The sequence below is a fragment of the Letharia lupina genome (assembly GCF_014066315.1).
Source record: "Letharia lupina isolate WasteWater1 chromosome Unknown contig_14, whole genome shotgun sequence".
Classification (NCBI taxonomy): domain Eukaryota; kingdom Fungi; phylum Ascomycota; class Lecanoromycetes; order Lecanorales; family Parmeliaceae; genus Letharia; species Letharia lupina.
Genome location: NW_023502983.1, coordinates 1,368,956 through 1,385,985, shown reverse-complemented (window position 1 = coordinate 1,385,985; position 17,030 = coordinate 1,368,956). Strand labels below are relative to the sequence as shown.

The 17,030-nt window shown below is 50.5% G+C and overlaps 4 protein-coding genes across 4 annotated transcripts; 1 reads left to right on the top strand and 3 right to left on the bottom strand.

The window, feature by feature from the left end:
• Window positions 1-176: 176 nt before the first annotated feature.
• Window positions 177-719, bottom strand: HO133_002350 (uncharacterized protein; the record flags this gene model as incomplete). The annotated part of the gene is made up of 2 exons (XM_037293276.1): window positions 177-272; window positions 324-719. 2 exons carry the CDS (start codon window positions 717-719, stop codon window positions 177-179), a joined length of 492 nt encoding a protein of 163 aa, XP_037150929.1.
• Window positions 720-1,761: 1,042 nt separating this feature from the next.
• HO133_002349 (uncharacterized protein) lies at window positions 1,762-4,465 on the top strand (the record flags this gene model as incomplete). The annotated part of the gene is made up of 5 exons (XM_037293275.1): window positions 1,762-1,785; window positions 1,841-2,005; window positions 2,055-2,172; window positions 2,224-3,968; window positions 4,022-4,465. The coding sequence occupies 5 exons, from the start codon at window positions 1,762-1,764 to the stop codon at window positions 4,463-4,465; spliced, it is 2,496 nt and encodes an 831-aa protein (XP_037150928.1).
• Window positions 4,466-7,630: 3,165 nt separating this feature from the next.
• Window positions 7,631-9,387, bottom strand: HO133_002348 (uncharacterized protein; the record flags this gene model as incomplete). The annotated part of the gene is made up of 3 exons (XM_037293274.1): window positions 7,631-7,894; window positions 7,955-9,113; window positions 9,173-9,387. The coding sequence occupies 3 exons, from the start codon at window positions 9,385-9,387 to the stop codon at window positions 7,631-7,633; spliced, it is 1,638 nt and encodes a 545-aa protein (XP_037150927.1).
• A 1,421-nt stretch (window positions 9,388-10,808) lies between these two features.
• HO133_002347 (uncharacterized protein) lies at window positions 10,809-16,807 on the bottom strand (the record flags this gene model as incomplete). The annotated part of the gene is made up of 3 exons (XM_037293273.1): window positions 10,809-10,871; window positions 10,926-16,314; window positions 16,365-16,807. The coding sequence occupies 3 exons, from the start codon at window positions 16,805-16,807 to the stop codon at window positions 10,809-10,811; spliced, it is 5,895 nt and encodes a 1,964-aa protein (XP_037150926.1).
• Between the last annotated feature and the right edge of the window lie 223 nt (window positions 16,808-17,030).

The window sequence follows — 17,030 nt, the reverse complement described above, 5'->3', positions numbered from 1 at the left end:
TGGATAGCAAAAGTAGCAGCCATGCACGTAATAGCTAATGATCCTCCCATTGCCCATACCACAACTATTACTGCTCCCCTCAGCCGGTAAAACCTTCGACCACCATCATCGCCGTAGGTATACAATCTTCAGACCCGCAAGTATAGCAACTATCAACCGGCGAATCGCAACGCTATTCAGCTCTCATCACCCCTCTTCCCATGAGGTTTGTCGACGGCAGCAGCAAGCTCTTTGAGCGCCTCTTTTGTATCCTGGACCAATGTCTCCGCCTCCTGAATCTGTCAGCCTTTCATTTTGGAAGGAACTCTGCGCCCAAAGGTTACCATTTTAAATCTCTCCACCTGCTCTTGCGTCACTTTAGTCAACTCCCATCCTCCATTTCTCCCCACCTTCAGGGCACGCCGCCCCCTAACGATGTCGCAAATCAGATGAGTGAGCAGGGCGGTGCCGATAAACTGGGTCAAGAGCAGCCAAGGATGCTCCACTAAGCTCCAGAAGGCCTTGTCCTCATCCGCAAGTTTTGGCCTGTCCCCAACTCCGTCGCTAAGTTGTTGGGAGCAGGAAGTCTGCATCGCTGCAGTCGAGCCGTAGATTTCGCCTCTGGATCGCTCTGCGCAGATCTCCATAACCGTCGGACACAGGGTTTTTGAAGCGTTGACAAAAGCAGGTAGTTCAGGAGCGCCGGGGCTGCTATAGTGGCCCAAGAAGAAGTAGACCATCGCGATAATCACCAGACAGAGGAAGAGGAAGATGCAGAGAAAGAGGTCCCAAAGATAATGTTTGAGTTTAAGCATCTTGAAAGACAGAGGCTATCGGAGTCGGGTCTATTTGTCGCGACGTATTTCGACTCGTATGTTTTGCTTGGATTATGTGCCTGGATTCTGTGCCTGGGTCAGGATGGGCAACCCTGCTTGGATAGGGTAGCTGTCCAGCTTACTTTATACGTACTTCAGTAGCATAAGTTTGGCCAGGAATGTGTCTGTTGCTGTGACTTGATTTTGCTGAATTCGGATTGTGAGACGAGATGGCAAGAACAGAAAGAAAAGTAAAAGTACGGAAGCCGCAGGCATTGCAACAAGAGAGATATCAGGAAAGATCGCTCTGGCTTGGCATTACTCCATAGCTATAACTCTACCACCACTACCATACGCACGTAACACTTCTACAACAAGGGCAAGGAAGACTTGAAATCTCAACTTCGATCAGGCGCTGAATCGTGATGAATCACAACGCCTGCTGTTCTGGACAACAGCCTAGTGAACATAAGATTCTTATAGTCAGTTGTCAGGATAGGATATTTGGGCTAAGTTGATTCATATCCTCCTTCATCAGAAAGTTCTTCACGTTCTATACCCGTCATCCATCATTGCCGGGATGCAGACCTAGGGTCTCGTAATAGCATCGTGGGCTATTCAAAAATCTCCTTTCAGTTTCAGGTTCCTTTCCGATTTCATAGTGTATGGCACCGATTTACCCAGCGCATAGAAACTGGATAGTGTTCACTATTCTGCAGAAAGTGAGAGCGCATGATTGGGGAAGTTGTGCAAGTTGCGAGGCAAAAGAGCGAATTCCGGATTAAAGATCGACCGAGGGCACTAACCATAATGGGACGGGCAAATCCGCAAAAGAAGTTTCTCGACAACATCATCGCCGGGGTCAACCATGTCTTGCCACCGTCGGCCATGATGAACGCTCCTTTATTAATTCGATTTCATTGATACGAATCTTTCATCTCTAGCTCATCAACACCACACCACCATCATGGCGTTCCAGCACCCAGTAGCGGTATGTACACGCCACCGGTGTCTTGATGGGTTTCTCTAACAAATGCCTTGGGTAGAACATGGCTTCTATAACTTCAGAGCTATGGCCATCTGTGAAATCTTCTTTGAAAGTCCCTTGGAGACATCTATGGCAACACCCGCCACAGGCGGTTGCGTCCACGTTTCGGAGTGTTGCAGGACAGCGGTCGATATCGACCGAGTCGTCCAAGGCGGAGAGCAATGTCAGTCCCAGATACTGGCGCATTTTTGGTATTATACTGACTTTGGCAGATCCCTCCAGCGCCGGAGCTGCCAGACTGCTTAGCAATAGCGCCCATGGCCACTCTCAGACCTCTGTGCCCCAGAAGCATCATGCCCGGCCGTCAGCTATTGACCATGGGAACCATCCGTACGTCACACCGCCTGGCCTCTTAACTTACACCTCCGCTCACCCATACAGCTTCCTCTAAGATCCTTCAATGTGCAAATCCATTCTTCGTGGGAACGCACTCCATGTCACGGAATACGCGGCCCTACTCAACGTTACCACCCTTTCAATTCATACGCGGTTACAGACCAATAAAATCTAGCTTGCCTAGTGTCTCCCAACGACGGACTCTATTTGCCGGGAGCTCTTCCCAAAATTTACTTGCGCATATGGAACACACGGCCAACAACAACCCTACAAGCCCAACAGCCCAGAATGCTTTCTATGCAGCACTACTACGTGCTGATATGCCCGCAATTCTGGTGGAGCGATACCAGACTGGACGGTATGCATCCAACACTGCCTGCGACGCTACGTACCACCGAGCACTCGAAATGCTTGCCCGGACAGAGGGGACTTCGGCTTTAGGAGGCGGAACACCAACACATGGGCGCAACAACGCGTCCAACGAACAGCTGCAGGCTATTGGCCAGGCTGTTGCAGCACGATCAAGAGGCGGAGATGTTGCTGGCCCCAAGGTGGTCAGCTCTGGCACCGGTAACAAAGCTAGTCCGTTGTACGTCGTCGTCGATGAATCGATAGGCTCAGTTATCTTCAAATGGGTCAAGTTCACCTCCTACTTCGTCCTAGTTGGCTACGTTTGCGCGGTTGTCCTTCAGCTGGCTATCGATACTTCTGGGGTCCTGAGGAAAGTTGGAGGTGGCGCAGTCAATGAAGCTCTGCCCCAGCAACAGACTGTCCGCTTCTCCGATGTTCACGGATGTGACGAGGCCAAGGAAGACCTTGAGGAACTTGTTGAATTTTTGAAGAACCCTGAGAAATTTTCGACACTTGGTGGAAAGCTGCCCAAAGGTGTCTTACTTGTTGGGCCGCCCGGTACTGGAAAGACACTACTAGCTCGTGCCGTGGCTGGAGAAGCTGGAGTGCCCTTCTTCTTCATGTCTGGTGCCGAGTTTGACGAAATCTATGTCGGTGTTGGTGCCAAGCGTATTCGTGAATTGTTCGCCAATGCTCGAGCCAAGGCCCCAGCAATCATTTTCATTGATGAGTTGGATGCTGTGGGGGGCAAACGCAATGAAAGAGATCCATCATATGCCAAACAATCCCTCAACCAGCTCCTCACCGAACTCGATGGCTTCTCACAAGATACTGGTGTCATCATACTCGCCGCGACGAACTTCCCGCAATTGCTCGACAAAGCTCTCACTCGCCCCGGACGATTTGACCGCAATATCATTGTCCCTCTGCCTGACGTCCGTGGCCGTATGGGAATCCTCAAGCACCACATGAAGAATGTTCAAGTAGCTACCGAAGTTGACGAGTCAATCATCGCACGAGGCACCCCCGGCTTCTCTGGCGCAGAGCTCGAGAACCTCGTCAACCAAGCCGCTGTCCGGGCAGCCCGCAACAAATCTACAAATGTCAGCATGTTGGACTTCGACTGGGCCAAAGACAAGATCCTGATGGGAGCTGAGCGGCGGAGCGCCGTCATCCAAGAGAAGGACAAAATAATGACCGCTTATCACGAGGCTGGGCATGCGCTAGTCTGCTTGTTCACCAAAGGAGCGGCACCACTCTACAAAGTCACCATCATGCCTCGGGGCCAAAGTCTAGGCACAACGCACTTCATGGACGATATGGACAAAGTCTCAAAGGTCAGGACGGAATACTTTGCCGAAATCGATACGGCCATGGGCGGAAAGGTCGCTGAGCAGCTAATCTACGGAGACGATAATGTCACAAGCGGTTGCTCAGCGGTACAGACCCCTTCCTCTTCTCGCGTGCAAAGGCAAATGCTAACAGCACGCAGGACCTCACAGCAGCAACACGGATAGCCTACCTGATGGTGACCAGGCTCGGCATGTCCGACGTCCTTGGTAATATGGACTTTGGAAGCAGCTACGAAAACCTCTCATCCGAGACCAAACTCAAGATCGAGCAAGAGGTCACCCGTTTCGTGGAAGAGGGCAAATCTCGCGCGACCGCTCTGCTGACGGGAAAGAGGAAGGAGTTGGACATAGTGGCGAAGGCACTGATGGAGCACGAGACTTTGAGTTTGGAAGAGGTAAACAGGGTGCTGAAGGGCGAGAAGCTGGACAAGATGACTACGCTAGTGCAATCTCCATTGAAGTTGCCCGAGATTGTGCTGCCGCCTGGTATGGGTGGCGAAAGTACGTCGGCGTCTACCGCTAGGGATATGGACCCGGGGCCGGATAACGGACGGGGGGGTGGGAGTGGTGGTGCGAAGTTATAAGCAGTTGTCTACTCCACTTCTCTTTCCTCATTGCCGAGCGCAGCGGAGTATTACCAAGCATATGTACTAGGAAACAGCCGGCGAGGCAGCCCTCTAGGCGTCGTTTTGCAATCCCATCACCGTGACTTGCATAGGTAGCATAGCGCTCTATGGCGTGCAGATTGGTGTACAAAAGCCCACACTCCACTGCACACCTCTCTCTCTCAAAGCCATGTCCCGATGTGCCCAACCCACCATAGCCACGAACCTCCGCATTGTGGTCGTGCGTCATAAGTTCAGCTCCAATTCACGTTGAACCCGGTAGCATGACACCCATGACAGACTCTGCAATCCGACTCAAAGGCAGCTCAGCTGCGTCGAATGGGCGGAGCGACAGCTTCTTATTTGACGGGTCTTTCCCTCAAGAGCAGTGCACGCACACATAGAGTTTTCCTCTCTCTCTCTCTCTCTCTGACACATAAACCTCCTTCCATCGAGTCTGTTCCTTAATACGGTACTCATGGCTTTATGCCAGCCACTGACCGTGAATTTCTCGAGAGAGCAAGTCCACAACGATTGCTGTCACTGGTTGACTGTGTCCGTCTGGGACCCCGTTCTTGGCCAGTCCTCTGTTGGAAATGGCTTGGCTGTAGTTCGAAGGATCTTGTAACTGCCATTTGTGCCGTTGGTCGAGCTGCTTTGAGGAAGGACAGTTGTTTTAGCGACTCCTGGTTTCCTCGCTCAGATTTTGTTGCCGATATGGCGTTGGAAGCCCAGACGAAGTTGGAGTCGACGACTCATGATCACTGGGTCCATTTGAGGGCGAGATGCTCCGGTAGTATCAGCGGCCCTTGGCCACCCATGTAGGGTAGCCTTGATGTGGGGATCTCAGTACCACTCTCGCCAGTAGTATAAGTCTTAGAGTATCGCTAATGAGTGAAGTGCTATTCATAAAGCAACGAAGATCACTAGGTCTCTATTTAATGCTGGAAGCGCTGAGTTTCCGGATCTTGATTGGTGGGCGATGGGCCTGACTCGAGAAGTATGGATTCCAAGACTGTAGAGTAAACCGTTGACGAGACTCTTTTACGTCCGGCTTAGGAAAATCGATAAGACTCAGTAGCCCGTGTGGTCCCTGCATTTATTTCTTCGAAGCTGTTGCCGCTGCTGCCTTGCAGTCTCCTAGAATACAGCTTTTTAGTCCTGGGATTCTTAACACTATAAAGCATCCAACAAACCCAAGACCAGAGGACCGACCAAAGGACCAGATATGACATGGCTAGGCACATCGAGGACACGCATGATGTAGAAAGTGCTTGCAGACCAAATGCACGATGAAGAAAAACCAGCAAAACAGGGTTCGGGTGGGAACTTCGTAGTGACGGATAACGGACCACAGTTTTCAGGCTTCGTCTCTCTACCATGACGCATTAGCATCTGCAAGGAGAATTTGGCAGAGGATGGACATTTACATCGCCACAACGTTCGGAGGACACCTCACATGACTGGACCCAGCAACGTCAGCGGATAGCCAATAGCTGCAGGACATGGGGTTGACTCGCCTTGCTTGGTACCTAGTACACCATGCCTTCACGATGTATCTCACATGCCCACATCGATAATTGACTTGCGTATAATCACACCTACACCATTTCGGATTTCAGCATTTCTCTTTGAAGACCAGTGTCGAATTCCAAGATAGGTCTGAGGGCCCTTCATGTAGCAATGTTTACTGTTTGCTCTGCAACGCGTTTGATCATTCAAGCCAAGGTACTGAAAGGTGGAAATCGCTCCGAAAGGGTGCATACATTCTTTCAAGCTTTTCGAGCTTCGGAGGATATCTTCAAGTGAAAGGCCAGGTCGTCAATTGGGGTCAGGTAGTAGGCAGGAACCGGCTCTAAGTAGTACCGGGTAGCGGCCTCTCAGTCACTTCTATAGGGCCCGAGAGACATTATGATTATCCGCAAGAATGGCCCGAGGTCAGGGCATTGGCCATGTTTGATCCAACTGAACTGCGCTTGGGACGAGCCAGATAGCTGACCGGGGCACGCGACGACAGGTACAATCCTGGTCCCCACAACAACGCATCCTGTGGTCCAGGTGATGCTACACATCGTGCAACGATGGTCGGAGGCTGTTGGATGAGAGGAGTGGAGTAGGTTCTGCGTGGGGAGTGAGTGAGGAGGGAAGGTGTTCGATTCTGAGAGACTTGGAAGGAATCAGGGAAAGTGACACCTGCCACCGGGTGCTCCCGTGGGTCGGTCAATGCCTCCGGCGAGTTAAAGATTGCGGATGACGTGACGAGGCTCTGTATGGGAGCGCTGGGCATGGGGTGAGAACCCTCCTGTTACAGATCCTTCCGCCAACATTGTTCTCCTTTCCAGATCTTCCGTGCACGATGACGGGCTCTCTGCCTTCCTTAGGGCATAATGCCTCAAACCCAGTCTTTCAGAGATCAAGTGACTGCCTCGAACGGCAACATGCATAATCCCGTGCTTCTGGAACGTGGGAAACCCCACGAAGATCGGTTATATACGGTGCTACACGTGCGGTGTTTCCACGTACACATGCCGGTCGTGGGGGCACTCTAACGATGTTAGCATGCTGTCACTGGAGACCGCGGCTTCCAACTTCTCCATCTTCAGAGCCCGAGCGAGTGGTCGTGGGAGTTGACAGGCTCGGCTTGCGCGCCAGGGTTGGTCTGATTCGCCAGATAGTCAGTCACACAGAACCTTACGTCTCCACATTGTGATCAGCATTCGTGCATGATCCTTTACCGTGGTGCCATTCCGGGGGAATTGACGTGGCAATGGGACACGAGCACAGTAAGTTGAGTTGAACCCGGTACTTGTTCGGGCTGTCGGTATTCTCTCCCATCTTTCGCCCGGGAAGTGGGCTGGACATCGTCATTTCAGAGGCCCGAGCAGACTTCCGATGCCTCACCCGAGGTCATGAGCCCTTGACGGGCATGGAGCACGGCGACGCCATCTCCAGTCAATGGCCACATTCGTCATCGGAGAGCAAGTATCAACGACTCTGCGGGCTGGATAACGCGACAACATTGGAAATGCTTGCGTCAAGAGCAACAGTGAAGCATTGCAAAGGGGGTACTATATATCCAATAATATACACACAAATGCTAAAGATGTCTACTGAAACAGGGGATCTGGGAGCAGCTACAGTCGGTCAATTGCTTCGAGTGCTATGTTCGGACTCGAGCCATCCTCTGGACATCTCGACGGCTCGTTCCCACCTCTCAAACATCTTTTTACTTGCCTCTTTGGACATCTGCGGCTTGAATATCGTGTGGTCCTCGCTGTTGATCTCTTTCAGCTCTTCGAATTCCTTCCAGACGTCTACAGCGAAGCCAGCTGCAATGGCAGCACCGAGTGATGTCGTCTCGCGCATAGCGGGCCGGTCAACGGGTATACCTATGAGATCTGCCTGTGTCTGCAGTGGTTGAGCCGCGACGTCAGTATGTCAGGGTGGAAACAGCAGGAAGCTACGAACCTGCATACAAAGATCGGAATTGCTCATACCGCCATCCACTTTCAGTTCGCTTAATTTGTGGCCGCTGTCTTTTTTCATTGCATCAAGGATGGCCTTGGTCTGGAAGCAGGTAGCTTCCATCGTCGCCCGGGCAATGTGGCCTTTCTCGGTATGCTGGGTGATGCCGAATATGGTCCCCTTGGCATCATCAATCCAATATGGTGCAAAGAGCCCACTGAAAGCAGTGACGAACACACAGCCTCCATTATCCTTGACGGTTGCCGCTAGATCATTAATGTGATGGGACGCTTCGATAAAATTAAAATTGTTGCGGAGGAATTGGACTGCGCTTCCAGCGACGGCAATGCTGCCCTCCAGAGCATACACTGGTTTCCTTTCCCTACCAAAATGGTAGGCCACGGTTGCCAGCAAACCATGAGTAGACATAACCGGCTTCTCACCGACATTGTAAAGCAGAAAACAGCCGGTGCCGTACGTGTTCTTTGCCTTGCCAGGAGAAAATCCAAGCTGGCCGACAAGAGCGGCAGACTGATCGCCAAGACAGCCAGTGATCTTAATTCCTTTCAGTGATCCGGAGGCTATGGAGCCAAAAGCATTGGCGTCGGACGACGGTACTATCTTCGGTAGCTTCATTTTCTTGGGATTAATATCGAAGAAGTCCAACACAGTCTGGTCGTATTCCAAAGTGTGTAGATTTACAAACATCGTTCTTGACGCATTGGTCACATCGGTGACATGGACATTCTTTTCCTTCCCGTTCAAGTTGTACAGCAACCATGAATCGATGGTGCCAAACACCAGTCGGCCTGCTTTATATACCTTGCGTACTGTTTCCACATTGCGGAACATCCACGTGAGCTTGAGTGATGATGGATAGGTTGAGAGAGGTAGTCCACAAATGTCTTGAAGCTTATCAGCGCCGTGACGTTGCTTGAGCTCCCGAACGATAGCTTGGGTTCTTGTGTCTGGCCATGCGATAGCGTTATAAACTGTATCTCCTGTCTCCTCGTCCCAAAGCACTGTCGTTTCTCGTTGGGTGGAGAGGCCGATAGCTTTGATGTCCGAGATCGAGTGGCCCTTTGCCGTGAAGTCTTTCGTAGCTTCTTCGATGCAAGTGTTGACGGACTCGACGATCTCGACAGGATCATGCTCGATCCATCTGCGTAGCGGTCAATGCTGTCACTGCGCTGGTAGTGACGTTGGTGTGGTTGTACCGACCCTGAGTGTGGGTACATCTGTTTGAACTCCATTTGATGAGAAGCTATTGGACTTCCCGTGCTGTCAAAGATGAGGAAGCGCGTGCTCGTTGTTCCTTGATCGATTGAACCGATGAACCATCGCTTGGGATTCTTCTCGTCTTGTATGGAGACTTGTGCATCTTTGCTGTCTTTCGAGACATTGCCAGGCTTGGGAGTACTTGTAGGCTCAGTCATGGTGCCGTGTAGACAGCAATAGGAAGGAGATTGCCTGGGGCGTTGTGTGCTGGGGAACTGCTGGGAGAAGGTAGAAGGAGACGTTGAGGGAAATGATTGTGGAAGGGAAGTAGAGAAGACAAGGCTAAGAGAAGAATCGATTACAGAGACAGCTGTAAGTACTCAGTGCCGGTAAAACATTTTATTAGTTGTAGAGTTGTAGAGCGAAGAGTTGGCAGTCCCGTTGGCAGTAACTCAGCAACAGAGTACTATACCCCGCAGACGAAGTACTCGTATTTTCCTCCGCCCGCCTTGTTTTGTTTTTTCTTTTTCCTTGGGTGGGGCCCTCTACGGCGGACGAGGGCTGACACTACGACAAAACCAAAACCAATTTTTTTTTCTTTAATTTTTTTTTCTTCCCGCGACTTTGAAAAAATATTTGAAGAGACTTCTTTAAGTTAGGGGATTCTTTATAGGGTACTCGAGAAGGATTTAAGGAATTATTCGAGGGTATACTTTCGGAGGTACTCGAGAAGAGTATTTTAGAGAGCACTTAGAGGGTTACTCGAGGGGTCTCTTAAAGATTTACTCTCGAAGTGCGAATAAAGAATTCGCGGGAAGTTCCGCGGAAAGTCCCGTAAATATATATATATATATATTTTTTTTGCGAAGAACTTCATAAAATATTGTACCCGGAAGAGTACCCGGAAGAGTACCCGAGAGAGTACCCCGGAGAGTACCTCGAAGAGTACCCGGAAGAATACCCCGGAGAGTACCCGAGAGAGTACCCGGAGAGTACCTCGAAGAGTACCCGGAAGAATACCCCGGAGAGTACCCCGGAGAGTACCCCGGAGAGTACCTCGAAGAGTCCCCGGAAGAATACCCCGGAGAGTACCCCGAAGAGTACCCCGGAGAGTACCCCGGAGAGTAGCCCCGAAAAGAATGCCTCAAAAAGTACCTCTCGAAGAGTTGAGAACTAGAAATCGCGAAGAAAAAAACGATAAGAGAATTTTTTTTTGGTTTTGTCGTAGTGTCAGCCGTCGTCCGCCGTACCCTCGGACCTTCATCCGCCCATGGCGGAACCGAACCCCGCCAAAAACAGCTCCACCTACCACTCACATTCCTTCAACTTTAGTATGTAAATCGAATAGGAAAGAGCTCACGTTCGGAGTGGATTCTGTTGTATTCATGCTGACAATCATACTGAAGGCGCTCCTTGATCCCTGATGATACCATTATCATGTCCATCGCAATGCCATAATAGACAATCGCTCATGCCTCCTGTAACCAATGCACGCAAGCTGTAATGCACATACTGAGAACACCACCCTCGATCTAGTGTATCCGTGCGAACAGAAACACCATACGCTATGCTCTATACCAGGAGATGAGGCCCGCTGAGACGAGGAGACCACGCACTCGACCATTCCTAAACCAACCATCTATGCAAAGTAGCTCTTCCACAGAACCCCGTCCAGATCTTCCGCCTGCTCCTGCGAAAACGCCTAAATCAAGTCGTTAGCAATCTTCCTCACGAATGGTCTTTCACAGAACCTTACCGTTAGATCCATCTGCCACGTATCTTGTCTCGTCTTCTTGAAATCACTCAAGATGCTTTTCACGCTCTTGCCCACCATCCCAGGATCGTTGTTGGCCTTGTTTGCGAGCGTCGTCAGAACACCCGGGATCCACGACGGCGGTGGTGATGCGTAGGGAAACGCTTGCACAAGAGCTCCAAGGCCCAGTACAGATGCATGTCGAGTCAATACAAGCTTACTCTGCTCAGGCGTTGGCGTGCTTGTCCCCGTACTTGGTTCCGAAAAAGCGTTCCTAGGCTTCTTGGGCAGCGGAGAGTTGAGAAGCATCTTCGAAAACTTCTTATTGAATACTTGCACAACCTTAGAGCGTAGTGCCACGGGTGAACATCGAATCATGCCTGACAGCGTAGTTGAGGCTCCAAGGCGTACCTCGAGTTGACTGTCTTCCAGCATAGTGGCCACGCAGTCAAGAAGACGCTGTTGATGTTCGGGAGAGATGAGGAAGAGACGGCGGAAGTAGATGACCTGCATGTTGATGAGAACCCGAAGGCGCTGATGCCACAGAGGTGATGCTGTTCCGATTCGTATAAGCGCATCAATCAACTCTGCATCTTCTCCAATGCGGTGAGGTATGTTTGGAATGTGCCGGAAGACGTGATAGGCAAGACCCTGTAGTTCTTGGTCTTCGCGGACGTCCATCATGTAGAGCAATTGCTCCATGAATACATTCGGGAAGAATTGCAGAAGCTGAGTGCATTCAAAAGATGACAATGTCATATCGAGCCACAGCAAGACAGTCTTACCGCCCGAAGTATATGGAGAGGGCGTTTGTTGGCCTGGTGTGCGCTCCTGCCTCCATTTTTCCAGTCGTTCAAAAACCTCGTGGATAGTCTTTACAAACTCCTGGGTGGGCTGGTATGGTCTTATGCCTAATGAAGAGGCCTCTTTCTGACTCTCGATTAATGTAGGCACATCCTTGTATGACTCGTGATAGCGTGTGCGATACAGGATTGACAACGAGTGACCCATGGCTTCACGGACTCCCTTGTATGGATGATCAAGATGCAGAAGAAAATCTTCGATGATTGGCTTGTCGAGCTGGAAGTGCCAGCCCAAGTTGTTTACACATGTTTGCAATAATTTTATTTTCGAGCTTTCCTTGAATGCGGCATTAGACTCCATATCCAACCTAAAGGACGCAAGCCAATCAATGAGGGGCCAAGAACGCCGAGGATCTTTGCCCTGTGTGAGTATTTGCAGGAACGTGTTCCAGTATGTGAGATTCTCTGGAGTCAAGCCGTCGGAAAACGCCTGTTGAACCATAGGGTAAACGTACTGCCAGATCTCTGTACGCATTTCGAGCGGTTTATCGACCGTCGATAGAAGCAACGCCGCCAATATTTCGGCGGTGGCACGGTGCTGATGTTTGTCAGATCCATCAGTCCAGATCCTCCGGATTTCTTCTTTGATCTCAAGGAAGTTTGTACTTGTCCGACCAGAGTACATGAGGTCAAAGGCGTAACCGAGCAGCATAACATTGGAGACGTGGAACCGATCGGCTGCAGTATCACGCGGTTCTTGTCTCAGGTATCCGAAGAATGACGAGAACCACGACCGATCTAATATCTGCCCTATCTGTGTACGAGCAGTTTCCTCGGCGTCATCATACTCCAGATCGGTCTTGGGATTCGTCTGATATGCAGGCATAGTCTTGTTCCAGGCTAGCCAGCCTGGATGATCGTGGTCAACGTAGTATTCCGCGTCTGCTTTAGCGAAGCTTGCAAGGTATTCTGACGTCCAAGTTGGATCATCTTGACGGGTAGTGACTTGCACTTTGGCCGGAAGGCGTTGCTTGTCCAAAAGATAGTCCTCATAGCTATGATTTGCAGCTGCCCGAGAGTCGATAAGAGTGAAAATGGCGACAATGGCTCCTTGGTACAGTGCTCTAAGCCCAGGATGCGAGTCAATCGATCCTCGGGCAACAAGGTCGATCATGTTTTTGGACGCAATACCGTCGAACCTGAGACCTAAAGTAATCACAATAACAGCAGTGCGACTTGCCTTCTTCCAGTGCGATTTTCTGGCCATATCAACAAGCTCCTCTGACAAGGCCGCTTTCTTGCGTTCGATTCGAGAACGTTTGGCTGAAAGCTTGGCTCTCTTTCTGTCAATAATACCTTGGACGTTGTCGTTATTTGGCGCGATAGCCCGCACCAGTTCCCTTTCTAGAATCACCATTCGCTCCTGTGGTTTCCCCATTTCCATGATCTGCATAGTTACAACGGCACAAAGTTTTTGAATAGAGGGTTTGTCTGCTGTGCTGGCAGAGATGTAAGTCTTGATTAGCGTTGGGGCGTACCTCCAGTCTCGAGCAATGGTCTTGTTCAGGGAGCCGAAGAACAACGAATACATAGAACCTTTTATACGGGCAAAGTCATTGTCCTTGACACCGCTCTCCATGGCAGAAAGAAGTGGAGGTATTACTAAGGATCGCGCTCCATTGACGGCTTTCAAAGCGGCTTCCGCCGCACTCTGCGCATGTCTACGAACGTCTCGGTAAGCAGACACAGACGATTGTGCAAGGTCGATAAAGAGCTGCTTTGATAAATCGGTCTTCGGGCGTGGGTAGGAGTTGTGACGCAGTCGCTGTAAATGATATACGTTGGCCCTCCGAAGGAGTATAGGCCTGGGGTACTCTTTTCGCAACCCGCTGACTTTGTAGGGTTGACTGTCGGCAGAGAGAAGTCTTGTCACCCTGTCAAGGACATGGGCGGATCTCTCAATCCCAACGTCAACGAACCACGACCGATAGGCATTGCATAGAGGCTCAAAGCAAGCCACGTCATCTTCCTGTTTCTCAACAAGAAACTGATGGACTTCGTGCAGTACTTGCCCCGTCCTCTCCCTGAAAGCGTGAAGCTCTTGGTAGAGGTCATCGTCCTCTTCGAGTAAATAGCCAGACGCATAGGTGAACGTGGGCTTAACTTCATCCTCATCTGAGCTCTCAAGATATGGATCAGAGTCCTCATCATGCTGATCTTCCGAAGACTCGGCCTCAGCATCGACCATCTCAGTGTCTGCACTCGCCTCTGATTCTGATTGGGGGGTAGTTATCTTGGAATCGAGCTTCGCGTCGAAGAGAACAGAGACGCCTGACAACAGCAGTCGAAGAAGCACAAGGTTGCGAGAAACTTCGTCGGACCATTCCTTGCCTACACCGTCTCGCTTGATGCTCGAGGTCCCAGAAGTGAGAGCCCGTAACTGTTCTAAAGCGTTCTCTCCCTGAGCTTTCAGCAAGTCAACAGCAAATTGAATCTCGTCCTTGTTAGGCACATGCCATTTGATGTTGAGGTTCTGAGGATCCGGAGTCGTTCCCCAGTCTGCAGGTCCGATCCCTCTGGCAAGTACTTCTTGCTCGTATAGCGAGTAGTCTACAGTATAGATACCAGTGAGATTAAGTAACAGATGATGAATGAAGTTCGAGATGTGGGTGGTTGGGAGACCTTTACATTTCTGCTGCGTATATGCGGCAATGTCGAATAGCTCTTGTCTATGTTGGAGTACGGCGTCGCCAACATGTACAACAGACATACTAAGCATACTGACACTCCACACAAGTCCTCGGTCCCTAGGCAGGACATCGGTGCCTGTGTTTCGGGTTGACGCTGCTCCGTTCTCGTCGATCTCTGTCCGAATTGACTGGATCAGAACTGGCACCAGGCGCTTGAGGGCTTTGACCGGATCAACCTTGACAAGAGAGCTGCAAATGAAGGCCATCGCGTCTCGAGCTTGATGAACAACGTGGTTACTTATGAAGTCGGCAATCTTGTTCAGCGCAAGGTCGTACAAATCAGGCGACAAAGAAGCCAGCAACGGCGTAAATGCAGCAGGAAGAGTATTCACGATATTTTCTTCGGGCGAACCAGACCTAGGTCGCGAGGCGTCCGGAAGATTTTCCAGAAGAGTAAACACTTTGCCGAGGAAAGAGCTCAGGAACTCTGCATATCCTGCAGTGGAAGAACGGAGGATGATCTCTTCGTCAACATCGCTCAAGCCATCCTGGTAGTCACATTTGACTTTCACACCTTCTTCTTCCATCCGGGCGACCTCGGAAGTAATCCATTCCATTGCAAGCATGCTGCCACTGATGTCTTCGCTGTCTCGAGTTAAGTCGTGGAGAGGTATGCTGTAGCACACGGACTGGATGTAGGATAACGTGTACAAGGTCTTGTCTAGGTCGTTGGCGTCTATGCCAGGAAGAGCGAGGCCCAGCATTGTGGTGACGTGACACCTGAAGCCTTTTGTACGAGCCATGATCCTTGATAGAACTTGCAAAGATCGTAAGGATGAAGTAGTTCGATGTACTTCGACCAGACCTTGCATGGATGGATAGATGCGCTGCAGTGCTCCGGGTAGGATCAAAGTTGGCTCTAGGTAAGCCAAACTCTGGAGACTTGACAGAGAAAAGTTCATCGCACCGCCACTCTTTGCGTAGATCCCCATGAAAACTACGTCTCTCAAGCACAAGACGAACCGCTGTTTTAGGGCATCGTTCAGCTTACGGTCGTCTGGCATTTCCATTTCTCCGCTCTTCTCACGGTTCCACCGCATGACGAAGAAATCAGTGAGATAGAAAACGAGCTGTGACAGAGGCTTGGTCCATGTGCCTGAATTAGAAGGATGGAAGAAGGTTTCGACCGCTTGCATAAGACCTTCGAGATTGGTCATGATCGAGTCGGGTGTATCTAAGGAGGCTGGTGACAGAGACATTATAATCCACCGCGCGATGTGATGCGCAATGGGATGCTTTTTTGGATCTCGTTCGACCATGATGGCAAGTCCAGCAGCTATGTCCATCGTTCCACTGTAGGGTGATGTCGCTTGCCCGACAGGTATCTCGAGAAGACGGAGGATAGCGGTGAATATTGAGGAAGATTGCTCCTGGGTGTAGATACCAAATTCGGTGAACGGGACATGGGCGGACACCAGTGAATCTCGAGCTAGTCTCGAAAAGAGATCCATGAAGGTGGTATCGAAGACTCTCGACCTGTTGACTAGCGACCATAAGTGAAAGAACGTGGGTAGATAATGCTGTGGTAGGAGTTCCTCTTTGCCTTCAGGTGGAGGTGCCGTTGGGAACAGCAGATTCAGAAGACCCGTCACAGTGTAGGCGCCTTCCGTGAAAGACGTTGTGAAATAAGGAAGAATTTCCGCCAGCATTGCTGGTATCTCCTTTGGATCGACATAGAGTTGAGCAAAGGCACAGAGTTTGGTGAGTGTCTTGTAACTACGCTTCACGTGTTGGGCGTGGACACCAGACTCTGACGGTATCACAAGTACTTTCCACTCCCGGAACAGAGGTCTCCAATCCAGAGTAAGATCGGTGCCAGGTCGAAGGTAATGCTTTCGCCTGCTCTGATCAGTCCTAGAAGTAGAATATCATGTCGTAAGAATACTTACTTTGTCAGTACCATAAACATGCTTGAGAACCTCTCCGCTGCCGTAGTATCCACACCAGGTGCCAGGGCGAGCTCATAGTATAATCTGACCAACTTTACTCTCTGGTCCTTAGTTGGGTCGAATTTGAGGCCTAGCCAATTTCTCAACTCCCTTGTCCAGTGTACAGCGCCCACAGCGAAGTCGCCAGCTTCTACCGAGATGTAGAGTTGCTTTAGCATCTCTTTGAAGTCTTGATTTCTCTTCACCTCGCTCTCCACCTCATAAGGCAGGTACCGAAAGTATGGATATGTTCTTGGCCGACTTCTCGCAATCTGTTTGTTGTCCTCCACTGTCCATCGTCCTGCAGCACCAGGACCTGGCGACGTAGCGCGAGAGTCATCGCCTCCGTCTTTTCCATCAAGTGATGCTATCAGCTCAGCTAATTTTGACGCATTACTTTCCATGACTTAGAGCAGGTATGGGAGAGGAGGGTGAGATTTGAACAGAGGGATTGCTGGTGGCAAAATGCTTGTAATGGGTGCTACAGAAATCGAGCTAGTCAGTACCTCACGCGAACGAAGATGGTAAGGCAATCATCAGGCGTGCGTGAGTGGTAAAATATCAGAGCTTACAGCATTGATCTCCCAGTATCCAAGCCAGTCCCACCGGTGCCACTCAAAGTAGAAG